The sequence below is a fragment of the Toxotes jaculatrix genome, chromosome 14 (assembly GCF_017976425.1).
Source record: "Toxotes jaculatrix isolate fToxJac2 chromosome 14, fToxJac2.pri, whole genome shotgun sequence".
NCBI classification, from domain to species: domain Eukaryota; kingdom Metazoa; phylum Chordata; class Actinopteri; family Toxotidae; genus Toxotes; species Toxotes jaculatrix.
Window position 1 is genome coordinate 25085001 of NC_054407.1, and position 15827 is coordinate 25100827.

Below are 15827 nucleotides of genomic sequence, written 5' to 3' on the forward strand. Positions count from 1 at the left end.
CAGAGGAAAGCTTAACACACACACACACACACACACACACACAGACATACACTAAACACACAACTGTGCTCGCTCGCCCCGGCTCTCATCATCACCACCACCGTCAGTGTGGAGAGAGAGAGGGAGCGCAACAGGGAGAGAGGAGGAAAACAAGCCAGAGAACGAGGGAGAGGAGCCGAGGCGAGCGCCTGAGAGGAGGTCAGGAGGGAGAGGAATATATTCTACCAGAAGAAGAAGGAGGAGAGGAGGAGGACGAGGAGAAGGAGGAGGAGGGGTCAGCGGAGAGGAGGAGGGGGGAGGTTCTCCCTGAATGAAGGAAGAGCTCTGGGAGTCGTTTCCTCCCCGCCGCGATGGAGCGACGCGAGGAATGAGGGCGGATGGTGAGAGCAGGGAGCAGCAGCAGCAGTGGAGGAGGAGGTGGAGAGGCTGGAGGTGGAGGCGGAGGAGGAGGTGCGGGGGGAGCCGCGGCTGGAGCCGGGAGGCGCGGGAGGAGCCGGCAGCGCTCCCGGAGGAGGCGGCTGTCGGCCAACTGCCCCGGCACCGACAAGATGTCCCCCAGCATGAAGAAGGTGGAGTGTTTCTCGCCCATGCTGTGCCACTGCAAGGTGGCCTGCACCAACAGCACCATCTCCCTCATGTTCGGCTGCAAGGTGGGTGGAAACACGCCGAGCTCCACCGGCAGTTAGGGAGCGGCAAGGAGGGAGGTCCTCGGCAGGTGTGGGCGCTTCACGTGGGTGGGCGTGTGTGCGTGAGGTCACAGTGAGGCCGACAGGTTCGTCTGCTCGTATTCAATAGAAAGCAAAACAATACGTTTCCACCCAAACAGCTTCAGAACGTCAGGCTGCTGGGGGCGGAGTTACTCCGACCATGGAAATAAGATACTGAACTTTATCTGACCGGTCACAGAAATCTAAATTAGGCTACAGTTAATGATTACTGATTACTGATTACTGATCGATTAGTTTGGAAGCAATCTTAGTAAGTAAAAGTAAAATATGTCGTAGTTTCTTCAAACTACACTGACAGTCAAAGTTGATCGATTCTTAAAATACTGATTATTTTTCAGTCGTTTCAGCTTTGGTTACTTCCTGTGATGCGTCTTTGTCGCTGTGTCTGTCACGGTTTGTTTTGTTTGTTAAAACGGAGAAAACCAAACTGAAGTCTTGTTAAAAGCAGCGTTGTTCGGTTCTCTGAGCAGGTCGGCTCTGGTTGTGTGTAAAAATCTGTCATTTTAAACACTGAAAATCTCTCAAACACTGAAGTGAATGAATTTAATCAGTCATCTGAATATTTAAAGCGTTTAAACATGAAAACCAACAAACAACGTAACCGTCGCTGATTCTTCAGTTTTCTGTGTTTAATCGTTTCCAGAAAAAGAAAATGTGGCCAAGATACACGGGGTTTAATCCAAAAACACTGGATCCTGTATTTCCCAGAATGCATCTTGATTTCCGGCAAACTTGGGTGCTTCGCGTGGGTTTGGGTGTGTATGAGGTCATCAGACGTGTGTGTTAAAACAGCTTCAGCTCAGAAATCAGAATATTCTGATCATTAATGAGAACATTAACGACAGTAACACGACGCCTTCACACCTGATCTGTTGGTTCGGTTCAAACCAACTCTGGTGGAACTCGGACAGTCACTAAATATGAAACAGGACAGGAATCAGACCTGTGAGGGTGAGACGCAGGGACACTGCAGGGCATCAGAGACTGAACACGTCAGAGTGGGAACCAGAAAACATTTCACTCAAACCCTTAAAATGATCAGAATTTGAACCAACTTCTGCTGAAGCTGTTTCTGCTCTGCACCTGTCAGACAACAGCTGAGGGGAAAAAGCCCCTGTTAGCTCGTTGTCACTGAGCGGCTGTGTTTACTGTTCAACCTGACACAGCACGATAGGCCGTCCCAGCCGCCCGTCGTCTCTGCTTCACTGAATCAGCCAATCGGAGGCTCTGTTCGCGTCAGCGCTGAGGCGCGATTGGCTGGCGGGGGGCGTCCGTGGCAGGCTGGCAGGCACGTGCATGTGTGGTCAACATGTGCTCTGCAGAGAAACACCAGCGAACCAAAAAATCACTCACACATCGGATGTGCTGATGGAGGCTGTCAGCTGAGGGAAGTCAGGGCTCTGCAGAACCCGGTGAAACGTTCAGGCGTTTTACGAGGAGTGGGATATTAATACGAGAGAAAATGCTGACCTTTGGAAACGACACGTTACCTCAGATGACTTCCAGTCAATGAGATGAAGGCACTGTGTTCATTTGCCTGATAAGATGGATGTTGGAAAAAAAACAGACCGATTGACTGATCACACTAAGCTAAACACAGAACCTGTGATCGGCTGTATCCATAAAGTTTTATTCAAACCAGGCAGCTGCTCTCCAGAACATGACAGTAAAGACAGAGGCAGAGTTTATTTGTTAGATAACTGAAATGGCCTGTGTGTGTGTGTGTGTGTGTATGTGTGTGTGTGTGTGTGTGTGTGTGTGTGTGTGCGTGTGCGTGTGCGTGTGTGCGTGTGTGTACTACGAGCCACAGTTTATAACAGCAGCCATGTGAGGAATCTGATCAGAGATCTGCTCAAACCTTCTGGAAGCACATCCCTGATCGTTCAGGCAGCGAATCAGACAGCGTGGACGTAGACTGGCCGTCAGACAGCAGGTTACAATCTGAGCGTGTGCTCAGCATTCAGCCACAGTCAGTATGTGACTGTATGTGGCTGCTGAGTGTAGAAGCTCACTGACGCCCAGCCTCACTCTTCAGCACCGAGTCCAGGGCTGCAACAATCTGTTTATTTCCTCAGTCGGTCGTTTGGTCAGTAAAACTTTTTCCCCACAGCCCAGAGTCACGTCCTCAGATCTCAGTCCAGAAAATATTCACATTTCAGAAAGTGGAACCAGAGAAGTTTGACGTCGATCGACTAATGTTCGCAGCTCTGTCGATCGGTTCTTTTATCTGAAGCTGCTTTCTGGCTGTCATGGCTCCAGCTCCAGGTTGTTCCTTCCTCTCAGGTTATTCTCAGCTCTCAGGTGAGCAGCAGGTCAGAGCAGTTAACAGCATGAAGGAAGAACCAGGCGCATCTCTTCCTTCTCCCAGGCTGTTAAACCCTGGTGGTAGGAAGCCTCCGATGCACTCGAGTAAACTTCAAATGAAATTCTCAGTTGACCTTTTGCCCCATGGCTCTGATTGGATGGTCAGATGGCGCCTGTGGGGAGGATGGGAGGGTGTAGTTACAGCATCGCAGAGCGCTGTGTTGACCTCTTAGCCCTCAGGCACAGGAGACCGCTCAGATTGCTGCTGCCGGTCTGTCATGGATCAGGATTTGATTGGTGTCTGTGGTTAATCTGAGGGATTGAGGAGCTGGAGGTTAGATGGTCCGATGGAAACGCTCTCACACCGCCTCTGATTAACCACTCTGCCTCTCCTGCTGCTGTAACTTCTGCTCGCTGACAGTTTGATCGCAACTAGTCTTAATTAAGTCCCATTGATCAGCTGCCATCGACTGCTTTCACTACCGCACGCTCGATAGATTGTGCCGGAAGTTATCTATCGTAGAGCCGTGAAGTATTTAGGGAGCAGCTGTCATTCTGAAACCTGGGCGTGTTTCAAACATTCAGCCTGCGGCGCCAAAGCGCCCGGTCCACAGTTTGAGACGAATCCACCACAGACCAGAACATATTTCCATTTCCTACGTGCCCGCTCCCTCTCCGGCCGCTCGTGGTCTGTGTGGAGGATCCTGTGTGAGTGAAGCAGAGGTGTAAATGTACCTGGGTGTACCTGGGTCAGGTCTTTTAATTGTTAAATTTAGAATCGAAAGCTGGAGTCGATTGAAGTGATGCTGAGAAACAGCAGGTGTCTGAAGGTGGGGACACACCTGAGCCAGGTGGATGGTGGGTAACAAACCAAGGCATTCAAAGGCATTTTTGAACAACTTTGTCTAAATACATGTCTGTAGCTTCAGACACCAAGCATTTCATCCTCCTGTTAGATTGTGTGGGTGATTCCTCAGTTCGTTTGCAACCTTCGTCCTCCCTCTTCATCACATCACTGAATCATCCAGAAATCCTCCTCCTCCTCCTGAACATCCTGCTACATCCGCTCTGTGGTGATGCTCCTATTTATAGCAGCTTTTGGCAGGCAGGAGTCGGCGCTGTGCCTCCTCCTCCTCAGCAGCTCTCAGAGAGACGAGGAGGAGGAGGAGGAGGAGCAGGCTTCTCTTCAGGCAGACAGTGTCATCACAGGAAACCTCCCTGCTGCCTCCTGCATCCACATTTACATTTGTGTTGCTCTCATCCAGAGTGAGTGGGCTCAGTGTCTCACTCAAGGACACTCTGACATGTAGCTGCTGCAGCCACTGAACCTGTGATCTGTTTACAGGACGATGGAAGCACATCCCCACCTTTTCCTCTCTGTGTAAACTTCAGTGTCAGGCACTGATGGATGAAATGTCCAACAATTCTAAATAACATACAGGAGCCAGAGCTCCCATCGTTTTACCCTCCAGCGCTCGTGTCTCGTACGACAGATTTAGCCTGCGTGGGCTCCGTCGGTGCAGCGCTGTGACCCACAGGGGGAGCTGAACCTGTAACCTGGCCGTTCACTCACTTCCTGCTCAGTCAGTCGTCCTGAGCTCCTTTGTGTTTGTGCTTGTTTTTCCCTCCGAGTGTCGTGACGGCTCAGTTCGCCTGCAGCCTCCTGATGCTTCTCCATCTGCCGCGCTGTGGTCGTGCAAAATTCAGATAGAGCCGTTGTATGCGTTTGTGTCGGTGCAGAAGGGGCGCGCTGAGAACAACAGTTAGCTGGAGATTAGAGGAAGCTGCTGGTGCTTCCATTCACCTTTGACACGTCACTGTGTCACGGTGCTGTGTGTTCACAGTTTCACACGTTAACTCGTACAGTGACAGATCTCTGTGCGTCTCTGTTTTAGATCATAGTGTTATTGTTATTTCTCTGCACAGTGCAGTGTGTTGCTCTGTGTGTGAGACTGTGAAGTTTCTGAATCCCTGAGACGTACAGGGACCGTGATCCCCGGTGCTCAGCCCCACGCCCAGGATCAGCGACCCCCGGGTGTCTGTAATTGCAGCTCTGTGTCGATGAAGCTGTCAGAGCCGCGGCCTCGTCACGCCTCAGCTGAGAAGCAGAGAAAAGCTGCAGATGAGCTTCTCTTCGTTCTGACCGCTGCTGCTGCAGGCTGCGCTTTAATCCGCTGTTCACCAGCATAAACACTGACAGTGCTGGGATTCAACCCAGTCACAGCTGTCCCGCTCCCACTGCCAGTCCAGTCCAGTCCAGTCCAGTACTTAAGATTTCAAGCAGCGAGCATGTGATGCTATCGTAGTCTATAATGAGAAATACTAAATTATTGTTCCTTGGTAGCTGACTCTGAAGGCGTCAGTGGTTGGAGGTCAGCTTGACTCCTGTAAATAATCTGCCTTCCTGTTTTAATCCTGAGTGGAATCCCTCAGTGATTAAATCCAGTAGTGAACTGACTGTGAAACCTTGGCCCTCGCTGGCTGGAGAATCAGCCGGTCGGGGAATCAGCCGGTCGGGGAATCAGCCGGTCGGGGAATCAGCCGGCCGGGGAATCAGCCGGTCGGGGCTTTTCTGTCTGAAGTTAGCATGTTCTCCCTGTGGGTTCCCTCTGGGTTCTCCAGCTTCTTCCCACAGTCCAGAGACATGTGGACTGGCTTAACTGGTGACTCTAAATCGTCCATAGTTGTGACTGTGAGCGTGAATGTTTGTCTCTGTATGTCAGTCCTGTTCCGGCTGGTCTGTGGTGATGAGCCGTGTAGATGATGGATGGACCACAGCCTGAACCCTTATGAACACAGCCCACAGTAGATTGCATATGCACAGTGTACAGTTCATTTATTTTATTTATTTAAGGCTTAATGAAGCTTATGATATGGTTATCAGAGAAAACAAGGCTCTAACAACCCCCCCCCAAAAATCCTCACCTCTTCCTTCTGTGCCTCTGTTTTGTACAGGTGCAGCACAGGTAAAACTCGTGTTCTCTCCAAACATTGAACACACACAGACCTGTGGATGAGACTCAGCACGTCTACATCGAATATGAAATGTGATCAGATTCAAAGCACAGCTGCTGTTAAATTGCTCTGAGTGTTGCGTCCTGTGGATGCTAACACAGGATGTTCTGCACACAGAGGTGTATATTATAACCGTTAGCATGACTCACACGAGACGAACCAGCATACTGCAGCAGAGTGTGGGCTGAAGCTGCTGCTGTCAGCGCTGCACACTGCTGGTTTGGACACAGAGTTCCTGAAGCTTAGCTCCTGTCTGTGGAGGAGCGTCAGTGTTTCCCTGTGAGCGTCAGGTCGGGCTTTCCCTGCACATACACGCCCCCGAATCAGCAGCACGGCCTCTTGAACTTGTACAGCAGCAGCTTTGTTCATTACATTCTGTAAGTTTCTTCCTCATCAGGACAGCTGGGTTTACAGACAGCCTTATCTTCTCTTCTCCTCTGGGATAAATGTAAATGCAGAAATGAAACGTTGGAGCGTTTGGTCAGATTCACACCTAGGAGTGTGGGCGTCCTCTGCGTCCGCCCCTCGGCCGGCAGCTCTCAGCCGCTCAGCCTGGGATCAGGACACACTTTCCTCTTCACACGCTGTTTGTTGGCTCAGTGCAGACGCTTCATCAAAGTGGAAAAAATATTTTACTGCTGAAGAAAAATGAACGTGTTGCTGCCGAGTAAACCAGGGGATCAGTTCAAACCTGCCCCTCCTGGTATCTGCAGTATTCAGTTTGTGTGGCTGATTAATTGAGTCATTTGAGCTTGAACACAGTTTATCTCAGTTAGTTTTTCTCAGGATGCCTGTGTGTGTTTTCTGAAGCTTTGGGCTGTTTTCAGAAACTTTCTCTCTGAGCCGAGGTCAGATGTGGAGCACGGTGAAGCTGCCGCGGTCCCTCGGCTGAATCACAGCTCAGTCTCTCTGCTTGCTGCTCTGCTTGTTGCACATGTTGATGCCTGGTGCTGCTTTGGCTGTAGAGCCTCAGACTGCCCGGGTTTTATATTGACCCTAAAATGAATTGGGAGAGAACTGGGTTGATTTACCGCAGCATCACGACGGCCAAGAATATACAGCGGCGTCAGTTCGTTGAATGTGGTTGTAGCGTAGTGCTTTACAGCACGGCGTCCGGCGATGCTTTAGTCAGCGGTTGCTAGGCGACGGCTCTCTTCCGAGCCGACTTGCCCATCACAGGAGTGTAGCAGCTCAGCCTCCAGCCTGCTGGCTGATCCAACCCACAGCCAATCAGACGCGGGATAATCCTGTTCAGACGCAGATTACGCTTCTTTGAAGTCCCTGCAGAAAGTTTCTTCCTGACGTCGCAGGGCTCCACTGATCTGTCAGAGTGTCTCATGGTGAAACCTCCAACTGAATCAAAGCAGGATTTACTCACAAATGACTGAAGTGAGTCTTCGATGGTCATTCAAGCTGATGGTCTGAGTGTTTCTAATCATTAGGTCATCGTCAATACATCCGTCTGGAGGAGAATCGGTGAAACACAAAAGGTTTTGACTCACTGGTTTAAACCACAGCACAGTAACTGAACATTAACCGCAGCTGAATCAGCTGTGATCAGCTCCTGTTTACGGTGAACCATGCATGTACAGACAACACTCACTGCATCACTGTGATACTGAAGGAAACTTAAAAACAGCAGGATTCTCAATGAAGTTCTGCAGTAGTATGATTCCTGTGAGTTCTGACTCTGAGGAGGAGGAGTGGGATTTTTATGATGCACATTGTGTCACTGAGGGTTTTAAAGCATCTTCATCTCCTCTGTGAGCGGAGTGGACAGTGGACAGGTCAGCCGTCCTGACTTCCTGCACGCACCTGTCGCTTTCCCCTCACACAGTATCTGGGTCTTTACCTCATTTCTCTTTGTCCTCGTGTAAGTTACCGAGCCATCGCTCTCCCTCTGTCCCGGGCAGCAGCCCGTCAGTCTGAACCTTGTTATTTAGCTGCAGTGGTTCAGAACGGGCGAGTCACTCACCTGTCAACATGAACCTCTCCCCTCCTAAAACCAGGAAACACATGAGTGAGACTCAGAGCTCTGACTCATCCAGATGTGGCAGCTGCAGCTCTGTGCAGTCAGAACTGACCGACGTCTGTGGATCCACAGACATCGCTTCTGTGCATGTCTTTTTGTTTCTGTGCTTTTAAAAGGTCACACGTTCATTAAAACTTCATCTCATAGTTTTTATCAGTGATAAAGGAGCTGCAGAGCGTCAGGGTTTGCACCTGTCAGTCAGCGTTCAGGGTGTTCACACCCAGCTTCCTGTTTGTGTGTGTTCTGTTTTGTAGAAGTACAGGCACCACGATGAGGACTCATCTCCCCAGGACCAGAGCTCCCCCCAGCTGACGGAGGAGGCCGGGGGGCCGGAGCTGGTCCAGGTAGCAGAGAAGAACCTTTCCCAGATCGAGAATGTGCACGGATACGTCACCCACGCTCACATCTCACCTATGAAGGTAGGCTTTTCTGTCTCTGCTGTTTTCTTCTGTCTCTTTTTGTCCATTCTCCTGTGTCTGAGGTGAAAGACTTTACTGGCCTTTACTGTGTCCCCAAAGCAGCACGACCACGTAAACAGTCAGCGTGCAGGTGTTACACACACCTGTTCACAGTGTAACTGCTGCTCTGTGTTATCATCTACGACAGAACACTGTCATCCTCCCCCCTTACCAGTGCAGTGACTGTGATTTGTAAAATGACAAGCACCGTGGTATCTGTCTTTCTCTGTGTTTATCTCTGTGTTCCATACAGCTGTTCACCTGTGTGTTTACCTGTGAATAATTATGTTTCTGTCCATTTGTCAGTGCTGACACACACATACTTGTACTTCTATCTTTGTGAGGACGCTCATTGACATAATGCATTCCGCTGACCTGAACCTAAACCTGAACCTGAACTTAAACCTGAACCTAAACCTGAACCTAAACCTGAACCTAAACTTAAACCTGAACCTAAACCTGAACCTAAACCTGAACCTAAACCTGAACCTGAACTTAAACCTGAACTTAAACCTGAACCTAAACCTGAACCTAAACCTGAACCTGAACTTAAACCTGAACCTAAACCTGAACCTAAACCTGAACCTAAACCTGAACCTAAACCTGAACCTGAACTTAAACCTGAACCTGAACTTAAACCTGAACCTAAACCTGAACCTAAACCTGAACCTAAACCTGAACCTAAACCTGAACCTGAACTTAAACCTGAACCTGAACTTAAACCTGAACCTGAACTTAAACCTGAACTTAAACCTGAACCTAAACCTGAACCTGAACTTAAACCTGAACCTGAACTTAAACCTGAACCTAAACCTGAACCTGAACTTAAACCGGAACCTAAACCTGAACCTGAACTTAAACCGGAACCTAAACCTGAACCTGAACTTACACCTGCCAGTTAAAGTTGTGAGCACTGACTAAACCGTCCTCATTCAAGATCTCTGCTTTTTTTTGGTCCTCACAGAGATAGATGCACAAGTACACACACACACACACACACACACACACACACACACACACACACACACACAGAGGGAGGATGAGGGTTGTTGCTTGCCTGTGTTGCCTACATGTGGTTCATTAAAACACTGAAGCTGCTCTGAAGCTCATACACATCTGTACCTGTTGCTGCTCATCCCTGTGTCATGTCATGATACCATCACACACACACACACACACACACACACACACACACCACCAAATTCCTCCAGTCAGCTTCCTGTTTGACCCTCCAGCCGTACAGTCATGGCAGGTAAACAGTAAATCACTCCTTTAGCATCTCCTGACTCAGCAGTGTCATAGCTTTTCAGTGAAAACTGTTGGTGACCTCTGACCCTTTCACCTTCAGGACACCTTTCTCCCTCAGAACTGTGACAGCATGTCTACACAGGCTGTGCCATATGAGCATGTTGTACGTTGTGTGGAATACATGCAGACTCTCAGCAGGTGTCTACAAAGGTCAGCTTCTCAGGCACGTTTTGGTTTTAGAGGGTTCAAAGTTTTCAGAACCTCCTTAGTAAGCAGATCACTCCCTGGGTTTAAGATGCTGACCGTGACCTGCATCCTCCCCGGGTTGAGTCTGGCCTGGGACCTTTGTTGCACCTCTCCTCCTCAGCTCCTCCTCAGCTCCTCCTCAGCTCCTCAGCTGTCTGTGATACAGAGGTAGAGTAGTTTCACTAAAACCCCACAACAACAGCTTCATTCACTTAGTTCATTCAGTCTGCAGCAGCCACAGCACAGATGAAAACACATGAGGATACTACAGACAGAACAGCTGCACTCTGTGGTAGATATGAATGTCTGTTTACATGTTGACAGAAAGATGTTAGAACAAAGCAGCATGTGGGGTCATGACCCAGCGACTCGTGTGTAAAACGGGATGGTTTGACTGGGATGTAGCTCATCAGTCAGACACAGACCTCAGACCCACGCTGCTGTTCTCCTTACCTCAGACTGTGCTGCGTTCACAAACTGTTTGATGCCAGGCATCAGACATCTGATCCTGTTCTAGGATCATTATTTTCCCTTTCACACCTGTAACCTGTACCCACAGGTGTGGCTGATGTCAGCGGGTTTATCAGGTGTCGCTCAGACGCCGTGAGCTGCCTGGTGCTCATGCTGTCAGTGTGTCTGTGAAAGCCAGAACAGAATCAGACTCCCTGGAGGCTGAACCTGGAGAATTTGGCGTGTTGTCAGTCACACGGCTCTGACCCTTCACGCCGTCCTCCATGCTGTTTCTGTCAGCTGCTGCTGTGTTTGTCTGTCGCTGCTCAGACCAGACCGTCACGTTCAGCTGTGTGTGTGTGTCTCATCAGTGTGAACGTTGGGCTGTTAAAGGAACATTCCACCAATTTAATACATGTAGATTAATCACTAGTCATGAGCTGCACTAATCCACCTGTGAGACAGATGAATACTGACCTTTGTGTCCGTGGACGAGCTACGTCAAGTCTGAGAAACGTAATATTAAGAAGCAGATGTTATCAAGTTGCATCATGGGAAATGTAGGATCCAGGGTTTATGGCGTTCGACCCATACTAGAGACTCAGTCAGGACCTCGACCTCTGGGGCTCTCTCAGCTTTATGGACATGAAATACTGAATTAGTGAAGTGTGTTTTTAAACAAAGCAAACTGTGAGTTCATCGTCTACCAGGCTGAAAAATGAATGAATCTGAAGAAAATAATAGATTAATATAAGATTATTGATCTCGGAGTCGACCCATCCAGTGTGCCGATTAGCTGAGATGTGATGTTTCACGGGGTTTAAACCTTTTCACGCTGCTGTGGTCGTGGTAACAGAGCACATGCGAGCAGATTAACGCTGGATAAACAGGACTAATGTGTTCAGACCGCTCCACGCTCGCTGCCCTCTGCTGCACGGTGGAGCTTCGCTGCCATCGTGTGGCGTTAGGACAGAGTGACGTCTGAAGGAGGGAAGGGAGGGAGAGACATTTAATTCAGTGGTCCTCACACGAGTCAGAGCGTGGATCTTATGAGGGGTTTAGAATTCAGCTGCACAGAATTATGTTTGGTTTTTTTTGTTTGTTTTTCACACCTGCACCAGTAACAGCCAGTGTAGAACTGATGAGAGGAACCAGTCTGGTCCCAGCTCCTCCACCTGTCAGCCTCCATCAGGGGATTCCTGCTGAAGCAGAACAGCCTCAGTACGTCTCCAGGACCCTGAGAGTGTCTGTGTTATATCCCATCAAAACCAGCTGTGTCTCTTCAGCCGATCCTCCGTCCTCCTCTGTCCTCCGTCCTGTCTCTCACCTCTTCTGTCTGTCTGTCTCACTCAGCCCAAACTGTCTTTATATTCCTGACTTCTTCTCTTAACTCTCTGACTTTCTATTTTTTTCTGACCCCACCTCTCTTTTTTTAGATCAGGTGATTCAGGTGACATCAGCAGATCTCATGTACAGATCCCAGCCAGCTCTCACTGTCTCATGCTAACAGGTCCGCAGCTCCACTGTTTCCTCATGCCATTAAAACACATCAGTGACCCACACTGTTACACTGGGTCACACCCTTCACCACTGTCACACACACACACACACACACACACACACTCTCTACAGCACCAAATGAGGATTAATCCGCCGCTGAAAATAGTCCCCGACAGGATCCAGTGTGTGAGCTGAGAGGCAGAACGTGTTGGTTTGGTTCTGCACATGAGATTTGTTCACAAGCGGCAAAATACAGAACATCAGTCTGACTGTAAGTGATGGTTCACGCTTCAGGACTAATCGTAGAGCTGGCTGATCCTGAACCAGCTGAAGTTGCAGTATTTTTCACCTGAACAGGTGTCATCAGAGGAAGTAGTGAAGGAAGAGTCTGGCCCTGTTCAGCGTTCAGTGTTTTATGATCAGTTCGTCTGAACGACGTCACTAATGAAGTGTTTCCTTAGAGGTGGAGAGCAAACTGAAAACTGCTGACACCATTAAAACGTGTTACTGTGCATGACACAGTGAAGGTGTGTGTTTGATGAGGCTTCTGTCTCTAGAACCTCTGTGAGACCTCTCCGAGACTCTGTCTCTCTGCCCCCCCACCCCTCCTCCCCCTCCTCACCCTCCTCCCCCTCCTCCCCCTCCTGTATTCTGTAGGTAGCATCTCTGGAGTGCATCTTTGACGGTTCTTCAGCATTAGGACAACACCACCCGGAGCTCCCCTCCCCTACGTCCTCCACCCTCTACCTTCACGGAGAGGACAGCCCCTTCCCCTCCTGCTCCTCCAACCCCTACCCCCCGATCCAGGTAACCCACCACCCCCCTCCCCAGTCCTGCCGCTCCGCCGTTACCATGGTACCTCAGACTTCAGCATCACTTACATACTGCTGGAGTCGTATTCTTCACACCTCCGTCATGTTTCCATCCATCAGTTCATCCTCTCCATGTGCAGTCACACCACCTTCAGCTCGTTCCACTGCTGTGCCGTCACAGCGACACCGACTGTTTGCACAAACGTTTTGCTGGTGTTGAAGTCGTTGTCGGATCCTGAGAACATGGGGCAGGGCGGGAGCACAGAGCTGTGGTTGGGATGGGGTTAGCCTAGCTTAGCATCAAGACTGGAAACAGGGAGAAACATCCAGCGAGGCCATCCTTTGACATGTTGTGTGTCATGTGTGGCAGTTTGAGGTTTGAGTGGGACTTACATGTTTGAAGTGTGTTGGACTGAATGTGTCTGTTCACGGTGAGTTTTGGTAAAAGGACGGTGTTTGAATGCTGAAAGTCAGTGAGCGTGAGCGTCTGTTGTTGATGTGACGGGTGATCGGTGTCACAGAACGAGTCATAAAGGCAGAACATTGTGGTCTTTAATGGTGATGTCAGGTCCATCCGTCTCTCAGTCCATCACTCTGGTCCAGAGTGAAATTACTCTATTAAATTTGCTAATTAGCAGGTAAGATGGTTTGTTAACCTGCTCACCTCAACATGTTGGGGCATGATGCACCTCTCAGCAGCTGAGCTGGACAGTGATTTGATCTACCTGACAGTCGTACTTCATCTTCAGCCGCACCACTGTGCCATCACTGAGCTGGACCTTCACACCTTCGTTTCACCGGCACAGTCTCCTGCTCCGGCCGTGAGGTTTCAGTTCACGGTGACAGGCTCCACATCCTGCTCCTCATTGTTTCCTCCACGTTTGATCTGCGGCGGCCGCCCGTCCCCGGCCTGACGTCAGCAGGCAGCTATCTCCAACACCTCCGCCACAATAACGCGATGAATGGATCCTCAGACACGGATGGCTGGGAGGACGCACTGTACACTCCTTTTTTATTATTCCTTTCATTCTTTTTCCTTTCTTCCCCCGCCTCTCGCTCGCTCTCCTCAGCAGCGCCATGGCAACGCAGGAGATGAATGTCGACAAAGAAAATCCTGACGGCAGGAAAATGGAGGAGGAGGAGGAGGAGGAGGGGGAGGAGGAGGAGGGGGTTGAACCTGCAGAGAAGAACGAGCAGATTTAGTGAGGCTTTCTCTAACAGGGCTGAGGAGGTTGTGCTGAGATGGGGGGGGGTTGGGGTAGGGGGTGGGGGGTGGGGGGTTCGTCTCCAGCAGAAAGATTTACAGCTGCTCTGATGTAAATTTAGCCTGAAGACAAAGGACGCACAGGCCATGAAATGACTTGTCACTAATGCTGCTCCTCCATCGTCTCATCTCTGCTACAATTCATCCCCAACTGCAGCAAAGCATGCTGGGAAGACGGGCCAGCTCTATTTTTAGCCAGCAGGGTTCCGGATGGTCATGGAATTTCAGGGAAATCATGGAATGTTATGGGACATATTCCAGGCAGGGAATGTCAGGGAAGTTTAGAAACACACACACACACACAGCTGGTACCAGTCAGTGAATGAACCCTGCGCTGTGGTGAGAGCTGTGGTCTCAGACTATGAAAGGGTTAATGCAGCAGCATTGTTGCTTCCCTGCATCAGTCTCAGTCTCAGATTAGTTTCCCTTCGTCTCTGGATCACAGCCGTGATCACTCAGCAGTTTCCTGGTGCGAGTTTCTTCTGCTGGATCATTTTTGGGGACGGACTCAAAGTCTGAGGACTAAAGTAGGACAGAGGTCAGATGGACCGACTCACCCCCACCCCCCTCCCTGAATTGGCAACCAGGAGGGAGGAGGAGGAGGAAGGAGCTGCAGAGAGAAGAGATCAGAGGACTAACTTCCTCCCTGCCTGCGCTCTCTTTAAACACACACTCAGACGCACACTCTCGTCTCTCCGTCCTCTCGTCAGCCCTGCAGTCTGTTGTTGCTGTCTGCCTCAGACAGACGGAGGCTGGCCGACCGGCCGCTCTCTCTCTGCCTGCTAAGCGATGCTCGCTCACCCCGGCAGGTTAATCCGCTCCCCCCGAGGCTTCCCTCTCTCTTTTTCCCGTCACGTCCGGCGTCTAACGACTGTCGTTTACCGGTCAGCGTCTGCCGCCACCACTGCTCGTAAACTACCCGGAGGAGGACGACCTCGGTGTGTCTCAGCTGCTCTCTGCTCTGTCGCTCCTCCCCTGGAAGCAGCTCCTCCATCAGCTCCTCCGCAGCCTCCCTGTTTGTGTCTGTCAGGAAGAGGAGAAAGAGGAAGGAGGGGGGGACACAAGGTGGAGTGAAGCCCCCCTCCCATCGTCTGCTCTCCAGCCAGCACCACCTCCGCCACCCCGCAGCCTGCTGCAGGAGCGAGAGGAGGCGCAGAGGAGGCGACACAGCACTTCCACCTTCACAGCAACAGCAGCAGCAGCAACAAGCAGCATGCTCAACTCTGTGTGGTACGCCAAAAAGATGGGCCGCCGCATCATGGGCACCCTGAGGAGAACCAAGCGGCTCCACCGGCGCCTACTGGTAGGTCAACACCCCCCCCCCCCCCCAATTCATAAAGGAATCCTCCTAAAGGTGAGGAGGTAGGGGGAGGTGCTGCACCGTGTAGCGTGAGTCATTTTCTACAACATGTGTACATGTGACCGTGCGCTGCTCAGACTGGTGTGTGTGTTGTTGCATTGATGGGTCCCTCTGCTGTGGATGTGACGCTGCTGGATGAGGCAGATGTGGAAAAGTTGCAACAGGAGATCTGCTGCTGCCGCTGCTGCTGCGTCATGTGCTGGATCAGGACTCACGCAGAACCGCTCACATCAGGCTGCACTCGTCACCACAGCCCACGAAACCCCCTCATTTTGAAGCCGTTTGGTGTCTTCATCATCATCATCAGATAAATAAGTGAAAGGACTCTGTGTGTGTGTGTGATTTGTTCAGGCTGCAGCAGCTGTGAGCAGGTTATTAGGTTGGAGCTAAATGTGTCAGCGCTCGCCGTC

The 15827-nt window shown here is 50.5% G+C and overlaps 1 protein-coding gene across 12 annotated transcripts in view; it reads left to right on the forward strand.

Moving 5' to 3' along the window:
* Positions 1-15827, forward strand: part of LOC121193423 (disks large homolog 1-like) — a 65610-nt gene that overhangs the window by 26681 nt on the left and 23102 nt on the right. For 8 of the 12 annotated variants that reach the window (XM_041055708.1, XM_041055707.1, XM_041055715.1 and 5 more), the window contains exon 4: positions 8334-8498. In XM_041055708.1, the coding sequence (XP_040911642.1) occupies positions 8334-8498 (165 nt within the window). Of the gene's footprint in view, positions 1-8333; positions 8499-12638; positions 12789-15827 lie in introns of all 12 variants that reach the window. The other 4 variants (XM_041055703.1, XM_041055704.1, XM_041055705.1 and 1 more) reach the window with 1 other exon arrangement.